The 25241-nt window shown below is 43.9% G+C and overlaps 1 protein-coding gene across 1 annotated transcript in view; it reads right to left on the bottom strand.

Annotated features, from left to right (window-relative positions):
- Positions 1-25241, bottom strand: part of PTPRT (protein tyrosine phosphatase, receptor type T) — a 604328-nt gene that overhangs the window by 307188 nt on the left and 271899 nt on the right. Inside the window, exon 7 of the mRNA XM_015410192.1 lies at positions 2050-2346. Coding sequence (XP_015265678.1) covers positions 2050-2346 — 297 coding nt within the window. The remainder of the gene's footprint in view (positions 1-2049; positions 2347-25241) is intronic.

Raw genomic sequence — 25241 nt, 5'->3', positions numbered from 1 at the left:
AGGGGGGGCTTGTGGGTTTTGGGAGAGGCAGAACTCAGCGAGTCGCCTTCCCTGCCTGGGTGACCCACGGAAAACCAGGTGTGAGAGATTCAGGAGATGAGAGAATGCCTGGGCCTTCTGGCACACCTTTTGGGGCGAGAAATCCCTCTGACTCGCTTTTGGGAAAGGGCTTCAGATGCAAAATGCCTTCTGGCTTTGCAGAGAAATGCCGGGATCATTTTAAAGGGGAAGGTGGGGGCTTGTATATATGCCTGTGTGTGTGCGTTCTGCTTGTGTAGGCTGCTAGGCGTTCCCAGCAGTCTCCCTGCAAAACACGCACACATTTTTCCCACCCAGCTGGGGCGGAGCTGGGTTGCTCCAGGGGTAGAGGGAAAAGAAACAGAAAATCTCCATCCCTCACACAGAGTGCCCTCTGTGGGCTGAAGTTGCAGGAAAGAAAAAAAAACTTGTACACATTCCCTCACTGGGGTGCTTGTAATGATTCGTTTCTCCACGTCCTGGAGCGACAGAAACAGCTTTTTGCTGAGCTGATTCTGGCCCATCCAGGGACCTACCTCAGAGGGGCGGCACCAAATTCTGTTATCGAAACTGTTCTGTTTTGAGAATAGTTCCGGGTGAGATCGGGTAGGTCAATATATACAGAGATTTTAATCAGAACAAGCAAGCCCATCTCTAGGAATGAACAACACGCTAGCATTCTGAATGAATGGTTGTCTTTACTAAGCAATACTAAAGCACTCCAAATAGATGCATTTGATCAGTCTCACAATATATCCTTAGTTTACACAGTTTATAGAAAGCAATAAGCATAGAGGATAACATATCAAAGCTATACAATGAGTGGGTTAAAAGGGGGGGAAAACTCATACTCATCTGGTATCCAATGAAAAGGAGAAATTTCCTCTTTCCAAGAAAGGCAGCCAAGGAGAGGCAGGTGGCTCTGCAGATGCCCGGCCTGGATAAGCCAGACCACGTGCGCGTTCCTGGAATCATGATTCCCGGGAACGAGAGCAACCAAGCAGGCAAAAAGCAAGAGCAGGAGATCCATGGCGCAAGAGAGAGAGCAATGGCTGCGTCTTCTCCTTTTAAAGCTGCCTTTTCCTGGGCTGTCCTAAGGGCCATAAAACCCTAGGTTTGTCCTCCTCTCCTAAACTATAGGTTGGGGCAGGGGATGACGTCCTAGAAGGGGCAAGGGGGCAGTATGCAGATTTTCCTATTCTACATCAAACGAGAGCCATGTGGTCACTTGTGGAATGCCGTTTCCATGGGTACCCTTTGAAGTAGATGTGCCTAGTCCTTTAGAGCAATAAAGTCAGTTTCCTTTGTGATGCCAAAGCCAGATAAGCGGATGGGTTACGGTGGTTCCCACAGGTCAGTAATGGTGGGAAAGCAGTCGTTCTCCAAGGTGTCCCAAACAAAGGGTAATGGCGCTGGTCTTCTCTGTCCTGAGGCATGCTGGGAAATTCCAGGGAGGCACATGATCTGCAGCTGGTAGCACCAGCCTTGCCCGTCCATGGGCGAGTATGAGATGCAAAGCAGACCATACAATTGCAGCAGCAAGCACAGCATTTATCCCTGTGTCCCAAATGCATAAATACACAGACCTGAGACCAGCACAGCATTAGCACCATATAGAAATACAAACATAGGCTCATATCGTAACACAAGGGACAGCATTTTTGTGAGGAAAGGGGGACACAGACACTAAGTGAGAGTCATCTCTCCAATAACACACCAGGCACAGGGCTTTAGGATACCAAGTACACTCAAATACTCCACTGGCATGCTCCTAGTGCTGCCCATTTCTGGCTTTTACATTACCCCAATGGTGCCAATAACAGGTTTATACCAGTGCAGAAGCAGGACACTACACTGATGTATCTCCAGGCTATGCTGTCACAGAGTGCATTTGCTATCCTGCACAATTTATAGACTGGCATTATGATTGTATCCTTAATCTCTACAAAGTATCTCAGGACTCTGGGTATTAGTGCTGTTTTTTCAGAATATTTGTTTCCAGTCCTTTAAGTAACAACCTTATTTTCTTACCATCCTCTTCAGTTTGTACCACCAACTCCTCACTCTCCATCTTGCCCTCAGGGTTCGAAAGAGCCAACTTCAGTCGGATAGTCATGAAGGGTCGAAGTCCGCGCAAAGTGTAGTGGGATGATGTCTGAATTAGTTCCTCTGCCTCATATTTCTGCTGGTTGAACACATACTGGTAATAGACTGTCAGGTTATAGCTGTGGCAGCGAGTCACAGCATAACCAAAGGGCTCCCACTGCAACGTCAGCTGGCGAGATCGGATGTCAACAACTTCCACGTTCTGGGGGCCATGCACTGGATCTATGGAACAAATAAATGACTTTCAGATAATGAGGCATATAAGAGTTTACCCATTTATTGATTTATTTAAGGAATTTATATGACAGATGCCATTAATTCATTAAAACACCAGACATTATCAATATAAAACAAGGCAAGAGCATAAAACAGCATATAACAATCACTGTACATCCTAAAAATACCCAGGCATAAAACAAACCAGAAGCAGAACATAAAGTAAACAAGATAAACCTCATTAGTCAAAAGCCTGGGTAAAAAAGGAATGCTTTGGCCTAGTGTCAAAAAAGACATTAGAACCTCAAAATGGAGGGCATTCCAATGGTGAGGTGCCACAACTGGAAGTGCACTGTCTCTAGTCAGCACCCCCTACTCTGAAGATGGGACAGCCAGGGTTAGGAGGCAGATCTTAACTGTTGTGATGGGCAATACAGGAGGAAAGTATCTTCTGAGGTTATTCGTGGGTTCATATTCTGAGTATTAATTCTTCAGAACAACTATCAAGAAGAACTTGAGAGACACTCATATAGTTTGGTCCTAAGTTATGAATTATAAAGAAAACTACTTTATGTCAAATGGATTTGCCAGCTTGGATGGGGTGGGGGGGGTCAAGTAAGTTGTCATTGCTTCAATGGTGCAATATCACTTCTGACACAGACCTGGAAGTGACATCAACGTGACAAGACAAACCTTTATTATTCCACTGAAACTCTATGGTTTACTATAGAATTTCAGTGGAATCATAGCACATTGGCCTGAGGAAATAACATGATAGCAATTCCCCACCATCACTCTATTGAGAGACAGTGGGGGACAAAGGCTTCCAGAGGGGACATCTCCCACCAGAGAGAGAGAGACGTAGCAACTCTAATGTCATACCAGGATCTGAAACTGTTTGATTTACCAAAGTTAACCTTAACTCTGATTTCCAATGAAAAATGTGGCTATTCTCATCCAGTGCTTCCTTCACTACAGTACAAGCCAGGATGCTCTCCATGTGTCTGTGGTGGTGGTGGGGAGTGAAGATAATTAAACCAGTATTTGAACCAATGCATGCAACTCAAGCCCTGAGCTGGATAGCCCAGGCAAGCCCAATCTTGTCAAATAGCATGAAGCTAAGTAGGGTCAGCCCAAGTTAGCCTTTGGATGGGAGACAACCAAGGAAGTCCAGGATCACAACATGAAGACATACAATGGCAAACCATAATGGAAAACCACAATGTCACCATAAGTTGCCTATGGATCGATGGCACTTTCCACCATGAGGCAACTAAAATCTTGATTTTACAAACTAGCCACAGTTAAAATAAACCCTGGGTTTATCTTATTTTTAAACGGGGCCACAAAAGTGTGTGTGCATGTGTTTTAAATTTCAATGCTATTCCATTCAACAAAATATACTGTTAGCACACATAGCATTTTACACACACATATCTATATCTATATATAGATAGACAGATACACACACATTTCTGTAAATACACAAAGTTGGAAACCTGGTATGTGCGCACACACATTTATACAATCACTGCTGCATCATTTTCTACACTGTGTGTGTGGTAAATCTCCAATATTATATTCATCAACTGCCGATTATGAATGCACATATGGGCACGCAAAATGTAATAAATGATTATATGTAATTTCCGCTCATAATTTCTTGGTTTCAATGTGCAATTAAAATATATTGCTTGCTAATTTCATCTTTTCTCAGTATGAATTTATAGAAACAACAATAGTTTTTCAAAACTCACAACAAGAAAATCTGTAGTCTTTTGTCCTTTAAAAGCTGCACAAGGCATGAGGAGGAGAATCTAAAAATTGTCATAGAATAAGAAGCAATCCATTTGCACTTCTGCTCATGAACAAAGCATAGATGTGTTGAGCAGCTGGTGTGCTGTTCTGAGCTGTAAAATGGATGACCATTTTATAGAGTGTTAACATACTTATACTTATTTTAGGCCTTGTTTTAACAAATGAAAATTTGGCATGAAATTCTAAACATGCAAGATTTAAAAAAAAAAAACCCAACCCTTACATCTGGTTAGGAAAATGGGTTCAGTGCTCTTATTAAATACTCAGAATCTCCAAGGGTACCAATATATTTTTTTCTGGCAGGGCTCCTGTGCTATTAAAAGCTACCTTATGACAAGCAGGAATATAACAGCTGCTACTACTATTCTCAGCAGTAATGGGAAAAGCTGCACTTCTCACATTTCTGTGATTTATGCTCCTCATAGAGGCACAGGAGCCCTGGAGAGGAACATGTTGGAATAGGCATGGTACAAAGGCCTCCACTTCTGAAGGCCACCACAGTGGTAAAACATCTGCCTCCAACTGAAGGATCTGGAAGTAGCTGATGTGAAAGAGTTTGCCTGATACCTTGGAGAGCTGCTCCCAGTCCGAATAAACAATATTGACGATGGACCAAGGGTCTGATTTAGTATAAGAAGAAGAAGAAAAAGGAGAGTTGTCATGAGTTGGAAGTGCTTGATAGCACTTATGCACATACACACAAACCAGGATTCCACACTGTGATTGAAATAACACAGGTTTGGAAGACTGGTACATAGGGAAAACCATAATCCATATCTTGTGTGTTTCAAATTTAACGGCAAACTATGGTTTGCTATGAGAGTGGAAATCTCTGTTAGACTGCAAAAGAAACAGAAGATTTTGTGGCAAAACCATAGTTTGCTGCTTGCAATTGGAAAAAAGTAAGGATGCACAAGATAAATAATTCCCTTGGCTCATTTATGTAGCAGTCACATCTGAGGAATATCTTAGGACCAGAGGTCATTTCAGGGGGGATCGCGGGGGATTGCAGTTTCCCTGGGTGAGGTACGGGGGCGGGGCACATGACAAAGCCCCCCCCCCTGCTTCCGGCCACCCCGCTTCCGGCCCTCATTCAGCCAGGAGGAGGCAGGAGAAGAGGGAGGGTAAGTTGCTTCCTCCCTGCCTCTCCCCACCCCTGCCTGCCTGGGGCCAGGGAGGGCCTTCGCGGGGCTTCCTTGCACTCCCGCCGGCCTTGCAGGTCCACCACCGGGCCCCTCATGGGGGTCGGCAGTGGAGTTGCAAGGCCGCCGCTGGCGGCCGGAACCATTGGGGACAGGGTGTGTGGCCTTATGACACACTTCCAGTGATGTCAGGGGGTGTGGCCTTATGACACACTTCCGGTGATATCAGGGGGTGTGGCATATGCTAATGAGTTGTGCTAATGAGTTCCCCTAGCTCTTTTTCTACGAAACGACCCCTGCTTAGGACCTATGCCATAGTAACTTTCAACAAGAACAAGGGTGGTCTTAGTGATTCTGGAGCCCAGACAAAAGTCAAGGTTGGGGCCCTCCATATTCAGTGTCAGTCTTAACTATGGAGCAACAACAAGCACACGGGGAACACAACTAAGTTAGATAAACACAATATTCACATGCACTTATAGCTAAATATATTTGCTTTATATACACAACATCAACTCTAGTGTATTGTAAACACTTTCAAACGACAACATCACATTTCAAACACTTTCAAACAAAGTTATATAACATGAAGAGTCCAACTGTCTTTGTCCTGATGGAGGATAAATACCAATGTACAGTTATTTGCACCGAACAATGCAGCAACCTATTGTACATTTCCCAAGTGATGATCCATCTTCAAACTTAGTTTGAAAGTGTTTGAAATGTGATGCTGTAGTTTGAAAGTGTTTACAATACACTAGAGTTGATGTTGTGTATATAAAGCAAATATATTTAGCTATAAGTGCATGTGAATATCATGTTTCTTATTTCAACACGGTGTTTTCTGTGTTTATTTAACTATGGAGCAGCCTAGACAATTACTAGCCCCCCCATGTGCTCAGTTTAGAAGATGACTGTCAATAAGGGGCATCCCTAGCAGGAGCAAGGCAAAAGAAAATGAATTTTCATTTATTGCATTTTTGAGGGAGACTAAGGTGGGGAGGCATGACTGGTGGGGTACGGCAATGCTGCCTCTAAGCTGTGGAGTCTTGTGAGCAAAAATCCTACTTTGTGAGCTACTAGCATTAAAGTTGTGAGTGAGCAATTTGGCTATTGCATAAATTAGTTTCCTCTGGAGCCATCCTTCCTGAGCTTAGACAAAAATGTGTGAGCCGGAGGCTAAAAATCTGTGAGCTAGCTCACACTAACTCAGCTTAGAGGAAACACTGGTAGGTAGTATGGTAGTAGTGAGAGACCCAGGCTGAAGGGGCTTGCTGAATGTGGAGGCCAAGGACTTCAAAGCAGAAGCTGCCACCTTGGTAAGAGATGACAACCATGAGGGATGGAGGATGCCCCTCCCTGAATACCCTACAATACAGCTTGGGCTATCCTCTATGGCTACGACCCAAGGCTCAAGCAGTGTGAAGGTGGTGACTGGAGGCTGAAGCATGGGGTGGGCTAGCAATCAGCTGTAGGGTGGGACAGGGCCCCTACACATGTGAAGCCAGTCAGCCAGCCAATAGCCTGAAATTAAGCAAACTCCAGAGCACGACAGAAGACAGGAGGGCCTGGTGTGATGTGGTCTATGGGGTCGCAAAGAGTCGGACTCGACTGTGAAACTGAACAACAACAACAAGGGATACGTACTCGGCATTTCCAAGTCCTATTAATACCCAAATCATACCTTTTCGGGCATGATTCAAGCATTAGTTAAACCAAATCAGATTATCTGATCTGATTTGGCTTACTGATAAGAGTACCCTGAATCCTCTGCTGCTGGGCTTTAGTAGGTTGGCACTGGGTTCTGCTACTGGGCACCAGTAGGTTGGCATTGGGTTCTGCTGCTGGCCACTAGTACATTGCACTGGTTCTGCTGTCCTTGCAGAAATGTCCTCCCCCCCCTTACCTCAGAGATTCTCAGATCTGATGTTAGTCCCGTTGGACTTTGGCACTCTCACAGTGTCACTGGTTGTGCTGGGCACATTGCACTAGTTCTGCTGCTGGCTTTGCAAACATGCCCCCTCCCCACACCTCACTTTCTACTGCAGAGACTCTCTGGTAAAATTTGCTGGGCTTGTTGTATGCCTGCCTTGCTTTTTCCCCACCACTGGAAACAATGGGGGATGGGGGCACCCTCTTTGGGTGCATATAGAATTGGACCCCTTGGTCCAATCTTGTTTTAAACTTTGGTGCCCCTCCCCCAAACCCCCCCCCCCCCAGCCCAATGAATGTACCCTAGGAGATTTGCCATTGGCAATAATGGCCCCGTAGGGTATAATGGAGCTGAAAAATTTAAGATTCCCAAATTTTACCCGAATTCCAGTACAATACTGATATTGGAATTCGGGTTTTCAAGGAAATACTGAATTTTTCAGGGTCCAACCCCCCCACCTGAAAAATATAGAATATTTGTTTCTTGCACTTTCCTACCTGCTTGCTCTCTTACACCAGACAGACAACATGGCAGCTTGCTACCTGAATAGTGGTGTGCCCCCCCATACCTCCCCAATGGAGGCCCTGGGGAAGCTGCCCCAGCTGCTCTGTGGCTAAGACCATCCCAGAATCAGAACTATGATGAATTCCCACAACTGTGCAAGCAGATGAAGTCAGAGAACATTCCCAGGCCAGATAACATTTCTTGTGGGCAGGCCTAAGCCCCAATGATTTAGAAAAACGGTAGTAGTTGTGAATCAGCCATGACATTTCAGCATGGTCCAGGGAATTAAGAATCTTGTTTCAATTTGTTTGAAATCAGGCTCAACACTTCTTTAACATTCTATTCTGAGTATCTGCCCAAATGTAACTAAACAATATTGAATCCATATGGTTCAGTTAAACTAGTGCAGGTTTCTCATGCAGAGACTGATAGCTTTTCCAACCCCATGATTCTTGTAATACTGTAGGAAGCACAACGGCATAAGCACGTAAAGCAATTAATCAAAGATAGATTCTTAGCATGAAGTTTCTAGGGGGGGGGGAGAAAAAGACAAGAACAAAGATCAATCTATTTTTTTTTCAGGTTGACATAAGAAATTGTTTCTTACCCCATCCTTTTATTTATTACAGATTCTAAACCAACATGGGTTTACCGAATGTGAACAATAAATATTTCGACAGCTGACTTAGGGAGGCAATTAAAAATATAGTTTTTTTGTACAGTAGCAACATCTTGAAGTACAAATATAGCTGCACGGAGCTTCAACAAAACTGTCACAAGATGGAAACCTTCATTTTCTGCCTATACTCAGTAGCCCAGAATAGCAGCTGAAGCCACCAAAAGCACTGTGACCCCATCCCCCAAAACAGGAACCCTCAATTTAAGATGTGCAGCTATTGCAAGGTTGGCCTGCATAATTTGTGACTGGCAACCCAATCAGCTGTGTAGGGCAGCCCAATGAAGCATGATAAATTATCAATACAGATACAGACTCACACACACACACATATACACCGTTTCTAGGCATTGTCAAGAACATTCTTTACCCTGTCCATTTCCAGTGACAGATTTCCAATGTATTCTTACTCTTTCTACATGCGATTCCATTTTAATATAATTTCTATAAGACCGATATACTATTTATATACAACTGTTGCAAAAACAGGCATAAATTTTAATGGCAATATTTGCATCAAATTTCATTAGTATGGTCAGGAAAGGAGGTGTCAGTAGTTTTGTTCTGACTGCCAAGAAACCCTAAAATCCACTTCCACTTCCAGATCAAACCATAGTTGTCACACAAGTTGGTAATGTCCCTAGTTCTAAAACACTTGGTGCCTACAATCTGTTCCATTTGACAGGCCACAACGTGCTGTGCAGAACTGACCTACGGAGAATCATCAGACCTTGTTCTGGTTATGTAACCTGCAAATCTATTAGTTGTTTCTCATTTTCTTACCTACCTCCTCTCTACCTTATCCCTTTGCCTATTAGACTGCAAGCTTATGAGCAGCATCTTTCATTTTATTACTGTATAGTGTTTAATTTTGAAAGCTACTATAAAATAATTGCCTTGACCTGGATGGACCAGGCCAGCCTGATCTCACCGGATCTTGGAAGCTAAGAAGGGTCAGCCCTGGTTAGTACTTGGGTAGGATACCACCAAAGAAGTCCAGAGTCACTGTGCAGAGGTAGGCAATGGCAAACTACTTCTGAATCTCAGTTGCCTTGAAAACCCCATGGAGTGGCCATAAATTAGCTGTGACTTGACAGCATTTTCCACCATGTATATAAATCCTGAGCTGGACGGCCCAGGTGTTCATGATCTTGCTAGCTCTTGGAAGCTAAGGAGGGTCAGTCCTGGTTAGTTATTTGGATGGGAGTCCACTAAGGAAGTCAAGGGTTGCTATGCAGAGTCCTGCATTGGCAAACTACCCCTGGATATCTTTTGCCTTGAAAACCCTACAGGGTACCAAAAGTTGGTTGCAAGTGTATTGTATGCTAGTTGTAGGCTGGATAAGAGCCCTGGATGGGCTGGTTCTGCCCCCCTGGGCCTTATGTTTGACACTCCTTCTCTAATCTCTTGTATTTTTTTATTTATTTTATTTATTGTCAGATTTGCACCCCGCCCTCCCCGCAAAGCAGGCTCAGAGTGGCTTCCAATGACATAAATACATAATAAAAACATACGTAATACAAATTAAAACATAACAGTTAAAATTAATACATTACAAAGTGCTTTCAGATGGGTTTCCAGCTCCCAGCATAAAGTGCTTAGATGTTATTCTGCTCATCACTCTTATGGTCTTAAATGGAATTCCCTCTCTTCACATGAATGGGTGTGCCTTTTGCAATATACTAGTTAGAACTGTATTGTTGGTAGTTGGCTTGGGACTCCAGCCATTGTTAAATTGAAGTTGTTCTCTGCCTTGCTGTTCTGCACATTAAATAAGGTTTTGAAGGCATCCTACTTGCCGCATCTCTCTGGCCTTCGGGCAGATCATTTACCCACCTCTACAGTGAGCACCAGGGGTAATTTCGGGTTGGAGCATCACTCCGGCAGCCCAGGAGCAGGCACAAATGGTGGTGGTGGCAAGTCCCGCCCCCAGCTCTCTGCCCCCGTCCCAAGCTCTTTCTCTCTAGAGTCATGCCACAGCAGAATACAATAAAGAGATCGCGCCGCCGCTGCGGCACGACTCTAGAGAGAAGGCAGTAGGCTAGGAAAGCAAAAAAGGGGGCAAGGCATCTTCAAAAGCCTCCCCTTCCCTTCCCCAGCCGGCCAAGTCAGGCTGGGGGGGGGGGAAGCAAAGACAAAATGGAAAGACTCCAGCGAGAAGGGGTTTAAACTTTAAACCCCTTCTCTCTTCGCTCCCCCCCAGCCCGCCTTGGCAGGCCAGCTGGGTAAGAGAATGGGGGGCTTTTGAAGATGCCTCCCCCCTTTTTGCTTCCCCTTCTGACATCACTTCCAGTGATGTCAGGGGGCATGGCATATGCTAGCGAGCTATTATGCTAATAGTGTATTAGGTATGCTAATAGCGTATTAGGTATGCTAATGAGCTCCTGCAGCTCTTTTTCTATTAAATGACTCCTGGTGAGCACACTTTACAGAGGACCAAAACACCACAGGGACTTGATAGCACTTTTCACCACCACTGTGAAATAATAGATATTTGTTATTTTATCATCCACATTACACTTGATGACCTATCAATACCTTATGTTTTCAGTAAGCAGTCTCTGTCTCTGTGTGGGCTTTGGCCCTTAAAGACAGGGCTCTTGCTTCTTAATCCTGAAGATGGATTAAAACACAAAAGGCTTGTAAAAGCCTCTAGTCCAGAGGTGTCAAACTCATTCGTTACAAGGGCCAGATCTGACATTTGTTGGGCCAGGCCATGTGTGCCCTAAAACATAATACCAGGTACCAGAGATACAAACATTATGAAGGATAGCAGCTGGTAAGCTCCAAGTTGTTGTGTCTTCACTGCAAGGCTCTATGGATGCTGCCTGGAGGGGTGGACCCCTTCCCTAGCCAACTCCCACCACCAATGCTGTGAGCCCGGGATCCAGGGTAAAGACATGAAGCAACTGGGCATTGTGAGCTCCCCTCTGTCCCTGAGCCACCATGAAAGGGGACTGGGAAGACATTGAACTAACCCATCTGCCTGCAGAAGTGGGTAGTGGCAGCCCAGGTCTGAGGCCATGTGCATGGTGGGACCCAAGCCAAGTAAAGCCCGATAAGCCAGAGATGCCTGTGCTGCATGGGGTCATGAATATGGCGGCAGTGCTGGCTGCCAGAAGGCCCCAGCAGAGAATCATCTGCACCCTCCGTGTGCATACACCAATCCCTGCAGCTATCTGGGACAGCATCCCTGGAGCTGCAGGCCAAGCAGAGAAGCATGCAGCCTTACCTTGGAACCCTGAGCTGGCATGAATGTGGCTGCAGTGGCTCCCAGCTTACAAGTGAGGCCATCACTGAAGTGAAGGGGTTCTGCTTGACTGCTGCAGATAAGGTTGTTTCTGCTGTGCTGAAGCCACAAATTGGAGTGGCTCCACCCACTCACCACCACCACCACCCCGAGCAGCCTGTCCTCTCCCTCATGCTAGTTGTGGGCTGGATAAGAGCCCTGGATGGGCTGGTTCTGCCTCCCTGGGCCTTATGTTTGATACTTCTTCTCTAATCTCTTGTATTTTTTATTTATTTTATTTATTGTCAGATTTACACCCCACCCTCCCCGCAAAGCAGGCTCAGGGCGGCTTCCAATGACATAAATACATGATAAAAACATACATAATACAAATTAAAACATAGCAGTTAAAATTAATACATTACAAAGTGCTGGCGGCAGTTAAAATTCAATCAGAAGGAATGCTTTCAGATGGGTTTCCAGCTCCCAGCATAAAGTGCTTAGATGTTATTCTGCTCATCACTCTTATGGTAGGGGGCAGTGTTCCCTCAAAACTGAGTTACTGTGAGCTAGCTCACAGTTTTTTAGCCTTCAGCTTACACATTTTTGCTTCGGAACAAACTAATTTATGCAGTAGCCAAATCGCTCGCTCACAACTTTCGCTCACAACATAGAATTTTTGCTCAGAAGACTCCACAGTTTAGAGGGAACATTGGTAGGGGGAGCTAGTAATCTGTTAGATCTCATCATAAGGCTGGGAAGTCCTCATCATGGAGCAACAAGCATAAAGGAGGGATGGTTTGCAGCAGTATGAGAATGATTATAAATTCCTTGAGATAAATTGCCCGACCTCAAAAAAGCAGTCATCTCATGGATGCTGATATGTGAAACCACTCTTGGAAGTGTTAGCCAGCAAGGAGCGTTCTGCTCTCTATGGACTATGAACTGTGTCTAATGTGTGCCAAGGGACTATGATGCCAGGTGACCAGAGTGAGAGGCCAGCACACCTTTGGCTGTTCAAACAAAGAACTTACTTCACCTTCACCTGGCATGTTCTCCCCCCCAACAACTTCATCAAAGGATTAAGTTTTTCCTTAACAAAGGAATTAGCTCGGCAGCCCACCTACCCACCTGGAGAACCAGTTCTGCGGCCTCAAGACAAAAGAGGACAATCAATGCTAGCTGCTGACTCACTCATCATGCTAATCAGGTGTCTTTGGGCTACCAGCTTAATTGCATCAATCATTATCCAAGCTAGGCCCTCTCACTTCCACTGCATAAACTAATCAGAGAGGGGCTGTGTCAAGGGAGGAGTCCAGCAAGCCCTCCCCATGTGACACCCCAGAGGAGGTGGGCCAAGTCATGTGACTAGAACATGTGACCAGCTGAACCCACCCCCAAGGGACATGTGACTAGAACATGTGACCAGCTGAAGCCACCCCCAAGGGACATGTGACTAGGATATGTGGCCAGCCTGGCCCAGCCTCCCAAACCCACCTTATAAAAGGGGACAGCCGGCCATGTGCTCTCTCTCTCTACACCCCCTCAACGACCTCTATACTCTCTGACTCTTATCCTTGTAGCTATCTGCTACCCATCCTACCCCAGGCTTTTAGTCTGCAGCTAAGGCCTACCTTGTGCTTTCTGCTGGTCAGTCTGCACACTCCATTTTCCTAGTATAATCCCCATTTTTCTAGTATTCCCTTATTTTTCCATTTGGCAAGCTTCATCTCTTCGGACCAGGTAAATATTGTCAAACCAAAGAATATCCTGCTAAAGCAAACGTGTAAAAATCTCTCTTTATTTCCTAGAATCTGAATATTTGTGTGTGTGATTGTGTATTGTTTGTGTGTGAAGTGTGTCAGTAAAATATCATTTTTATTAAGGAAGTCTGCCTCAGTATCTCATTGGGTGCCTCGGAAATCAGTGCCATCCTCCGTAAACATAGACGGTTGTTCCCGATATTAATAAACTGTACCAATTGTTTCCATTTTGGAGCAATTCGGCTAACAGAAGGGCCAAAATAGGCCTGGTTCAAAGACCAGGAACTAAACTAAAGGAACAAAACATGCTCGTTTAGGCTTTGCCATGCTCGACATTTTTTATAAACAGGATCACTGGCATTTGAACATTCATAGTTAGCACAATACATTGCATAGTCCCAGGCCACGCATCTGTAAATTCCCAACATTGAATGTGTCCTCAATTTGGTCTATATTTGACAGCCAGTGTGCAAAACCTCATAAGGGCAGTTTTTTTTCATTGAGCATCACATTTAAACCAGGCCTTTAACATGACGCTAATTGTAGAACCAGTACAAAAATGGAAGCTGCAAATTTGGCACCCACATTCCCTGTGTAACACCTGTTTTCATGACATCCCCCTGCTTGACATGACAGGCTGCCACAGACAGAGGGTGCGCAAGGCAAGATGTCATGACATCAGGGCACAGTTCAGGATATTCACCATGAATTCTTCTCTTTGTTCAGCAATTTCATACATTGGTTTGGGAGACACAAGACGGAAAATAGTTTTCTTGAAAAAACGTTCCATACATCTTGCTCATTTCTTTTTTCTTTTGTACTGTACTGCTGGGAACAGAATTTAATCAGTGGGCATCTGCGTCATTAATAAACTGTGCCGAGTGCCATCCGTGGGGTCATAAAAGATGGGCACTGGGGGGCCCAGAGCAATATGGACATCTCCCACTCAGTGCTGTGCCATTAGTGACAGAACCAATTTCTTGCAATTAGGCTCCTGCAGCAGGTAGTTAACCCGGAGGGCAATGGCTGATTGTCTCCATTTAGCTTTGCTGCTCAGCTGAAGCCTCTCATTCAGAGCATAATGCTTTGCTTCAAACTTTGCCTTCCCTCCCCCACCCCTTCCCTTGCCTAACAGTGGGAGAGAAAGCCGATCACTGTTGTTAACAAAGCCAAAATCAAAATTCCCAGTCCCACCACTTGCTACCCCACTGTTATCAACAAAGCCAAAATCAAAATTCCCAGTCCCAATTGCTATAAACCAGAAAAGCACAGAAGGGTTCATCTGTCTAAAAAGAAATAACAAAACATGGGACATCTGTATAGGCATAGGAGAACTCATTCCAGTAGAAGTTAGCCACCTGAATATCTGCAAGCCAAAGAACAAGGATTCATTCCTTTATCAGCACACCCTAAAGTTTATTCAAGAAACTTTAAAACGAGATCTGAGAAACTGATGAATTGCTACAACACTTGGTTTATTTCTTTGCGATGTCTCATGTAATTCCTAGAGAGACCTGTGCTGAAGCTGTACTTGTAGGGCTACGGAGGTACAGCAATGGGTTTTATTTGGTCTTGAACATCTCAACTGCAGGTGTTTGGAGTATGCTTATGATATGAAAACGCATAAATGCCCAGTGCCATATATGTCAAAGAGAAGGTCAGTGTAGCTTTTTATTGTCTTCCATGCTCTTGTCTACATTTACATGGGAATGTTGTAGAGGAAAAAAAAATCTCTATTAAAACTTGCCAGGAAGCATTTGCTGGCCAATAGAAACATCAAAATGCCCTTTGGCCTAGGAAAGTCCTCTTTCCTTAGGGATGCTGCCATGTTTTTCCTGTAACAATATTTGCCAGGCACAGGTAGTTGTTGAAAGGTGAGCGTGGGATGAAACTTCCCACATATATGCATGATATAGATCTAATGCACTAGAATGGAGCATCTGACCGAGTCCTGCTCCTGTACATAAGCACTTCAGGACTAGAAATACTATGCTATCTTGTGTCAAAATGTGCCAGAAACCAAATACAACAAAAGAAGTCCTGTTGGTGTTTGGGATGAAAACCCCATATTGTCTAAAAGGCTCTAGAATAAGCTCCAGTAGCATTGTGTTAGTTCACAATGTATTCACTAACTAAAATGTTTCTGAATATAAAGTTAAGGCCAACATTGTCTCAGTTTCCTTAAATGGGCAGTATTTTGTTGTACTATTGTTATGTTTTTATCTTGTTTTAATTGTTTTAATTATGGCTTTTGCCCTAGTTGTTAGCCGCTCTGAGCCTTAGGAGAGGGCGGGATATAAATTCAATTATAAATAAAAATAAATAAATAAATAAAAATAAATACCAGTAGTAGAATGATAATGAAACAGCTTTCCTTGAGATAATGGTCGTAGGTAACACAATGTAGACGAGGTTCAGAACAAAGTTTGTTGGTCTTAAAGGTGTCACTGGACTCAAAGTTAAATTCTGGGTGCAAGGTTTCTGAAGAAGTGTGCATGCACACAAAAGCTTATACCCAGAATTAAACTTTGTTGGTTGTAAAGGTGCCACTGGACCCCTAGAATTCCATGCTAACTATAAGTTACTATAGCAGATGAGGCCAGGCCTGACATGTTATGTAAGGCTGCCAAGACTCCCTTCAGGGTGGGGAGTTCCCCGCTCCAAATTCCCATTCCTTGCCATTGTGTGGAGAAGCAGTGTGGGGAAATTAAAAATGAAAATCAATTTTAAAAAATTAAAAAATAAACAAAACTCACCAGCATCACCTGCATGATGGCATCATTTCCAGGGAATACCCAGAAAACAATGGGAATACCCAGAAACCATTGCCAGGGAATAACAAAAAAAACATGGGTTACCATGGGTATCCCTGAAGTTCCAAGAGCTACCACTGTTGTTCCCCTGGCAACCAGCCGAAGATGGGGAGAGGGAGGTACTAACTGTGGGGGAGGGCAATCTTCATCACCATGCAATGATATCACTTCCAGCACAACCACAAGTAGGACGCTGGTCCAAGTGTCTTCTATCATGCATGCAGCCTAGGCATATACCTTCCAACAATGTCATTCTGCTCCTTTTTGTGATCAGAAAATCAAACATATGTATTAACTTACACATGCCACTGTACACCTACTACAGGGAACTGAGACTTATTCTCATTTCAAAACCTGGTGTGGATCCTACAACTCCCAGCTGTGTAAACAGACTGTTAGTTACAAAAAAAACCCGAACCTGACAAGATGCACCTTTGCTGTGTCGACAGCAGACTGATTTTAAGATAAAAGACCAAACAGTTATCTTCCCCTGCTTGCCCTCAGCAAGTTCTTGGGGAAAATTACTCATTACCATGTTGTAATAAGCAAACTGAAGTTATATAATGGATTCCATCAAACACTGGAACTACAGACCTCCTGGTAATGACAACAGAGTAGAACTGATTTTACAAATGTTCAAACTGCTGGGGGAATTGAATATATAAGAGACTAAGACCACACTACTATTTTTTTTTAAAAAAAAGAAAGACTATGAAACTCTTTTAAAATGGTTTGTTTTGCAAAGAAATAATACTTGAAACACACGAACAAAAACAGCATTTTCTAAATTATATAGTTTCAAGTCTCATAGAAGAAGGATATTGTGACAGAAAAAAAGAACAATCAATGCCTAGATTTTTTTTAAAAAAATGAACTTCCATAATACATATCAGTTTTCTATATCCATTTCAGTAAGAACACTTTTTGAATTTAAGGCATGAAGAGGGTTTTTGGCTATAAGCTCAAGAAGGAAGTATAAATTTGCATAGTACAAAAATACATTTAAAGATTGATCTTCCCTGTTGGGTACACAGAATAAGAAACACAAAGCAGAGAAGAAAATACATTCTATGGAACCAATATTTAGTAACCCTGGAGCTAATCTGGAACTCTATCAATTGATAAAACATTCTTCCTATTGTGATCCAGAGGGATATTTAGTCTGCTTCTAATTTATCATAAAAGAGGATATTTCTCTTTTAAATTCAGTCACAACCTTTGTATTTTCCTTGCCTATGTTTAAAGAAATTTTTATTGCTACTAAATGCTATGACTTTGTAGCTAAAATTCTCGGTTGCCATGCCTGGAGCCAGGAAAGAATTGCCCTTCCAGGTCAACTTGGCTAGCAAGTTTTTTCCCCTCTCTCTCTCATAGTCATTTATCTTATTTTTCTAATAATCATAAACTATTATACAAAACACAACAGCTTCTCTGCTATGTGGTAGTCTGAACACCCTTCTGCTCATAGCACACTCTAATCTGGATGACAGAAATTAGTTCTGAAGCATGACTGGCATGGGAATACTGCCAAGAAAGTCTTCCTTGTAGGAAATGATCTCCACCCTGACTGTAATCTACAGAACTATTTACTGTGATTATCTCCACAATTATATTAAGAGTCACGCTGCCAACAGTCTTCAGGAACCTGAAAAGGGCAAAGAGACTTGCAACGAAGAAGAGAAAATCAAGCCAGTAAATCAAGTAAAAGCTTTGTTATCTGACAAGGGAAAGGAGGTTGCTGGTTAACTCTCAATTTTAACTGCTCTTCCATACCCCTTACTCAGAGGACTCCCCAGCAACCAAACTCCACACCACTGGAAAGTTCATGGCAATAGCCCCTGCACTAGGCAAGCCCTTCCCTCCATGTAATGGAGCTGTCCTACACAGCAGGAGAACAAGTGGGCCAGCTGCCCAGGAGCCCTCCAGCATAGTTGGCTCCTAACAGCTTGTGACAGGCTGAGGGGGAGGACGACCCTGAGTATGACATCAGCAGGTGGCACAGAGGCCCCATCAAGCTGACCAGCTGGAAAGGTGGGAGTATGGCATCGACATGTAGGGTTGCCAGGTCCTACCTAGCAGCCAGCAGGGGGATCCTGGGTCTTCTCTGAGATAACATCATGACCCAGAAATAACATCATCAAATCGCCAACATTGGGGGCCGGGGGTAACACTTTTGGGCAACACTCTATGGTTTGTAGCTGATTTTACCATAGAGTTTTGCCCAAAACTAGAGTATTGTCGTGTGATGGTGGTGATATGATGATGTCACTTCCGAGTGACATCATCATGTTGCCTTTCGGGCCATTTGGGGGTGGGATTTTCTCCCTCCAGCCAGCTGGCTGGTGGGGGTGGGAAGTGCCTCACAAAAGTGGGGGTTCTTCCAGCTTGGGGCAGGGGTTCATCTGTCCCCGGTGGGGGTCTGGCAACCTTAACATCCAGAGGTATGGGGAGGAGTTTGCCCTCTGAAAAATGCTGGTTAATGAAGCGTTCTGAATAATCAAGTTCTAAATTTTTTAAAAGTGTTAACTCTGGTACTATATGTTGCACCTTACCACTATCAACTTCTTTGTGGACTGTTAAACTCTAGACAGGGATGATTCTGGGGGGCAGCTTCAGTGAGTGAAGACATGGCAAATACTATTATTAGTAGAACTAAAACTTTGCTATACTGATTAAATGCACACATTATAGAATAAAGGTAAAGAAGGTATGAGTATGTTCCTTCACATGAAGCACTTTGCATGTAACACATCATTCAATGCATAATAGTTCTGCAATATCAACCTGTTCTGACGGGAATTTGGAACAATAAATCCAAGGAGTCAAAGGGCAGAGCCAATTGAAAATGATAATTCATCTAAGGCACATAACTGTCATTCTCTTCCTCTCTATTCTGTCTTTGGTTGATGAGGTATCAGGAAGAAAAGCGAAGGGAAGCAGAAAATGTAGCCAAAGGAAAATACAATTTTTGGAGCAGGTGCTTTTGAGGCACAGCAAAGCCTGGACAGAAAATGAAAGGCTTTCACAACCGGAGTTCTTTAGTTATTGTAGATTTTCTGGGCTGTATGGCTGTGGTCTTGGCATTGTAGTAACTGATGTTTTGCCAGCAGCTGTGACTGGCATCTTCAGAGGTATAACACAGAAAGATGGAGTACTCTCTGTGTCAATGTGAGAAGAAAAATGGTAAGCAGGTAATTTATATCTACTCAGGAAGGTGGGGTAAGACCATGCAAGATGGATATGTGAACTGCACTTTCTCAAGATGAACTAAATAATCTAAACCATGCACTTCAAGCAAATGGCTACTCCAAAGTACGAAAGCAGAAGAGTGATTAATTAAGGGTAAAACAAACAACTGAGGAAAGACAGTCTCCCGCAGGAAAAGTGTTTTTGCCATATATCAAAGGAATCACTGATCAGATGGGAAAACTTATGAAAAAAGTACAACCCACCAGAAAGATACAACAGATGCTATGATTGGCAAAAGACAGAAGAGACCCCCTCACTTCTGCAGGAGTATACCACATACCCTGCAGTTGTGGACAGGTTTACATTGGGACCACACAGTGTAGCATCCATAAAAGAACATGAAAGACACTGCAGACTTGGCCAACCTGAAAATCAGCAGTGGCTGAACATAGCATAACTCAAACAGGATGCAGTATCTTATTCCAAGACACTGAAATGCTGGACATCCAATTACTGTATCAGATTACACAGGGAAGACATTGAAATTCATCAACATAAACACAATTTCACCAGGAAAGAAGAGAGTTTAAAAATAAATAGGGCATAGTTTCCTGTCCTGAAGAACACAAAATGCTCTACATTTTACAACTTTTGGCAGTTAAGGGGTTGCAGTACAAAAGACCAAAAGTAAACCAATAGTACTGAAAAATGTGCAAAAATATATTTAAAACCTTATAAATATACAAAAATGCAAAGTACAATAAGCTTTTGGATTGTTACAGGTGATAACTGGTGATGGATGAAATTCTCCGGAGTATCTTCCGTTTCGTGAGAACTTCTTCTACATCAATATTCCTATTAAAATACATTTCCTCGGTGCAAGGAGCTCCTGGTTCTCAGGGAACGTGTGTGCTCCCTTGAGGCCAAGGTGGCTGACCTGGAGAAGCAGAGACAGTCAGCTAGGCACACAGAAAAGACTCTCGGGGACTTGTTAGCTTCGTCCCACTCTGGATCTGGCAGCCCCGCTGCTGTCAGGGAGCATGAGGGTCTAGGGGAAACAGGGCACCATGCTGAGGATAAGGGGAATGTGCCCTCAGAAGGGACCTCTTCCCCAGCTGGTGAGCGGCTCTCCTTTTGCACCAAGGAACCATCCCTGAGCAGGGTGGGAGGGGGGCTCTTGGTAGTGGGTGATTCGATCCTTAGGCAGGTAGACAGCTGGGTGGCGAACCCGCGTACTGACCGTATGGTGACTTGCCTGCCTGGTGCGAAGGTAGCGGACATTACGCGTGTTTTAGATAGGCTGGTAGATAGTGCTGGGGAGGAGCCAGTGGTCGTGGTGCATGTCGGCACCAACGATGTGGGGAAATGCAGTCGTGAGGTCCTGGAGGAGAAATTTAGGCTGCTGGGCAGGAAACTTAGGTCCAGGACCTCCAAGGTAGCCTTCTCAGAAGTGTTACCTGTTCCACGCGCAGGGCCGGAGAGACAGGCAGAGATCAGGAGTCTCAATGCGTGGATGAGACGATGGTGTAGGGGGGAAGGGTTCAGGTTTGTTAGGCACTGGGATACTTTTTGGAACAAGAGGGAGCTGTACAGGCGAGACGGTCTCCACTTGTCCCGAGAAGGAACCAGGCTGCTGGCACTTAAAATCAAAAAGGTGGCAGAGCAGCTTTTAAACTGAATATTGGGGGAAAGCCGACAGGAGATGAAAAGTCTCTGGTTCGGGTTGGCTCATCTGAGAGAGGTGAGGGGGTACCGGTTGCTTTTCTACAGGGAGGTGGATTGAAATTGTCCACAGAGGCCATGGCTGGTGACATGGACTGCCGGACAACGACTCGAGATAGCAAGAGGAAGGATGCAGGCTTAACTTGTAAGGGAAATTACAGCTGTTTCTATACAAATGCTAGAAGTGTCCGAGGTAAAATCGGGGAGTTGGAGTGCTTGGTGTCGGAGGGAAAAATAGACATTGTGGGTATTTCTGAAACTTGGTGGGATGAGGAAAATCAGTGGGACACAGTGATTCCCGGTTATATATTATATCGGAAGGATAGGGGGGGAAGGGTTGGAGGTGGGGTAGCTCTGTATGTCAGAGAGGGTATAAAGTCTAGAAAGATTGAGAGGCTAAGTGAATTGGATTCGCTTCTGGAAGTTCTATGGGTTGAAATAGGGGGGCCAAAAGGAAACTTAACACTGGGAGTTTGTTATCGCCCACCAGATCAAAAGATAGAGGAGGATTATAAAATGATGAATGCCTTAAAGATAGCAACTAGACAAAAACACTGTGTAATAATAGGTGATTTTAACTACCCACACATTGATTGGGTCAATATGTGTTCTAGTCGGGAAAAAGAGATTGAGTTTCTAGACACTCTAAATGACTGTGCTATGGAGCAGATGGTCACGGAACCTACCAGGGGAGAGGCGATCCTTGATTTGGTCCTAAGTAACACTCAAGACCTGGTGAGAGATGTAAAAGTGATTGCACCGCTTGGAAACAGTGATCATAATGTTGTTGAGTTCATCATTTGTACAAATAGAGAATTGGCCAAAAAGACTCACACAACCATTTTTAACTTTAAAAGGGGTAATTTCTCTGATATGAGGGGACACGTGGGGAGGAAACTGAAAGGAAAAGTAGAAAGGGTCAAAACAATTGGGGAAGCTTGGGATCTATTTAAAACTACGATCCTAGAAGCTCAAAAAATATATATTCCGCAGGTTAGGAAAGGCACAAACAGGTATAGGAAAAAGCCTGCATGGTTAACAAACAGAGTAATGGAGGCTGTAAAAAGTAAAAAGAATTCCTTTAAGCAGTGGAAAGCTAGTCACAGTGAGGCTGATAAAACGGAACACAGGCTATGGCAAATAAAATGCAAGTCTGAGGTCAGGCAGGCAAAAAGGGAATATGAGGAGCATATAGCAAAAAACGTAAAAACCAACAATAAAACTTTCTTCAAATACATTAGAAACAGGAAACCAGCCAGGGAGGCAGTGGGGCCCTTGGACGACCAAGGGGTAAAAGGAGTATTGAAGGATGATAGGGAAATGGCTGAGAAGCTAAATGCATTTTTTGCCTCCGTCTTCACTGTGGAAGATGAGAAGTGCTTGCCCACTCCAGAACCACTGATTTCAGGAGGGGTGTTGGAAGACCTGAGTCAGATTGAGGTGATGAGAGAGGAGGTCCTAAAACTGATAGACAACTTAAAAACTGAAAAATCACCAGGCCCAGATGGCATACATCCGAGAGTTCTGAAAGAACTCAAATGTGAACTTGTAGATCTCCTGACAAAGATATGTAATCTTTCCTTAAAATCTGCCTCCATTCCTGAGGATTGGAAGGTAGCTAATGTCACTCCCATCTTTAAAAAGGGTTCCAGAGGAGATCCGGGAAATTACAGGCCAGTCAGTCTGACGTCGATACCGGGTAAATTGGTGGAAACCATTATTAAGGAAAGAATTAGTAGGCACATAGATGAACAAAACCTATTGAGGCAGACTCAGCACGGTTTCTGTAAGGGAAGATCTTGTCTCACTAACCTGTTAGTGTTCTTTGAGGGGGTGAACAAACATGTGGACAAGGGGGATCCAATAGATATTATTTACCTTGACTTCCAGAAAGCTTTTGATAAAGTTCCTCATCAAAGGCTCCTAAGTAAGCTCAAAAATCATGGGATAGAAGGACAAGTCCTTTTATGGATCAAAAACTGGCTAGTTCATAGAAAACAGAGAGTGAGTGTAGGTGGGCAATTTTCTCAGTGGAGGGTGGTAAGCAGTGGGGTACCGCAGGGATCAGTACTTGGTCCACTGCTTTTTAACTTGTTCATTAATGATTTGGAGATGGGAGTAAGCAGTGAAGTGGCTAAATTTGCGGATGATACAAAGTTGTTCAGGGTGGTGAAAACCAGTGAGGATTGTGAGGCACTCCAAAGGGATCTGTCAAGGATGGGCGAGTGGGCGTCAACATGGCAAATGGGGTTCAATGTGGCCAAGTGCAAGGTGATGCACATTGGAGCCAAAAATCCTAAATATAAATACACATTGATGGGGTCTGAACTGGCAGAGACTGAGCAAGAGAGAGATCTTGGAGTTGTAGTGGATAACTCACTGAAAATGTCGAGACAGTGTGTGACTGCAATAAAGAAGGCCAATGCTATGCTGGGGATTATTAGGAAGGGTATTGAAAACAGATCAGCCAATATAATAATGCCCCTATATAAATCAATGGTGAGACCTCATTTGGAATACTGTGTGCAGTTCTGGTCACCACACCTTAAAAAGGATATTATAGCTTTGGAAAAAGTGCAGAAAAGGGCAACTCGAATGATAAAAGGGTTGGAACACTTTCCCTATGAGGAACGGTTAAGGCGCTTAGGGCTCTTTAGCTTGGAGAAACGACGACTGAGGGGTGACATGATTGAGGTTTATAAGATTATGCATGGGAAAGAGCAGGTAAAGAAAGAGGTACTTTTCTCCCTTTCTCACAATACAAGAACTCGTGGGCACTCCATGAAACTGCAGAGCGGTTGGGTTAGAACGGATAAAAGGAAGTACTTCTTCACCCAAAGAGTGATTAACACATGGAATTCACTGCCACAGGAAGTGGTGGAGGCTACAAGCATGGACGGCTTCAAAAGGGAATTAGATAAGCATATGGCGCAGAGGTTCATCAGTGGATATTAGCCACAAGGTATAGATAGGGGCTCTGGGGCAAGTGATGCTCTGTCTTCTTGGTGCTTGGGGGGGATCAACAGTGGGAGGGCTTCTAATGTCCTGGCCCCACTGCTGGACCTCCTGATGGCACTAGTATTTCTGGCCACTGTGTGACACAGAGTGTTGGACTGGATGGGCCTTTGGCCTGATCCAACATTGGCGTCTCTTATGTTCTTATGTATGGCAAATCCACAATCCAAGAATCGTACCCTAGCTAACATATACATTAAGACATGAGAATCACCCGATACTCTCTAAGTCATTACAGAAAACATGTTAAGTCCAATGAGATATTCAGACCAGCTGCCTGACAGGTGCCGAGCCTGTAAATCCAGTATGCCTCTCTTTGTAACAAGACCTTATGTGTATTCGGGGAGGGGAAGCAACTGTCTTCTGAGGGAATTTGTGGCCGGTGGCGCATGTGTGGACAGGACTCAGGCAACACAGCCAGTGGATGGAGACACCTTCTGATGGGCAGTTCAGGCAGCCAACTGATTCTGACGCGCATAGAACTTTGCCACGCCAAAACAGGATTATATATAAGGACAGGATGGCGAAAACCAAGATGGATTGTGAAGAGCTACAGAAGATTGTCTCTAAATTGTGTGAGTGGAAAACAACATAGCAAATAGTTTGGTGTTGGTAAGTGTAACGTAATGTATATTGGAATACGAAAATCCAAACTTTAGATGCAAGCTAATGGGGTATGAAGTGGCTGATACCAAGACTGAAAGAGATCTTGAGGCTGTAGCGGAAAGCTCAATAGAAATATCAACTCACTGCGTGCCAGCAGTAAAAAAAGAAAAAAAGCAACCTCCATTTTGTGAAGGAAACCGGTTAAAATAAAACATCCAATATTGTAATGGTCTTGTTTGGAATACTGCATACAGTTTTGGTCACTATATCTCAAAGAGAATACTGCAGACTTGGGAAAAGTACAGAAGAGGGCAACAATATGATTAAGAACATTTCTTCTTTTGGGAGCAGGATTAATGATGGCAAAGGAAAAATTACCCTACCAACCCCCCCCCCCCCCCAGCATCTCTGGCTCCATGGCACAAGAATGGTAACTTTGTAAAAACAGCAGACTGCATTTGGGGTCATGGCCAGCTTGCCCACACAAACCT

This window comes from Gekko japonicus, unplaced genomic scaffold, assembly GCF_001447785.1.
Source record: "Gekko japonicus isolate JY-2015 unplaced genomic scaffold, Gekko_japonicus_V1.1 scaffold918, whole genome shotgun sequence".
In the NCBI taxonomy this organism is placed as follows: Eukaryota; Metazoa; Chordata; class Lepidosauria; order Squamata; family Gekkonidae; genus Gekko; species Gekko japonicus.
The sequence above is the reverse complement of the archived record's forward strand: the minus strand, read 5'-3'. Positions and strand labels throughout refer to the sequence as shown.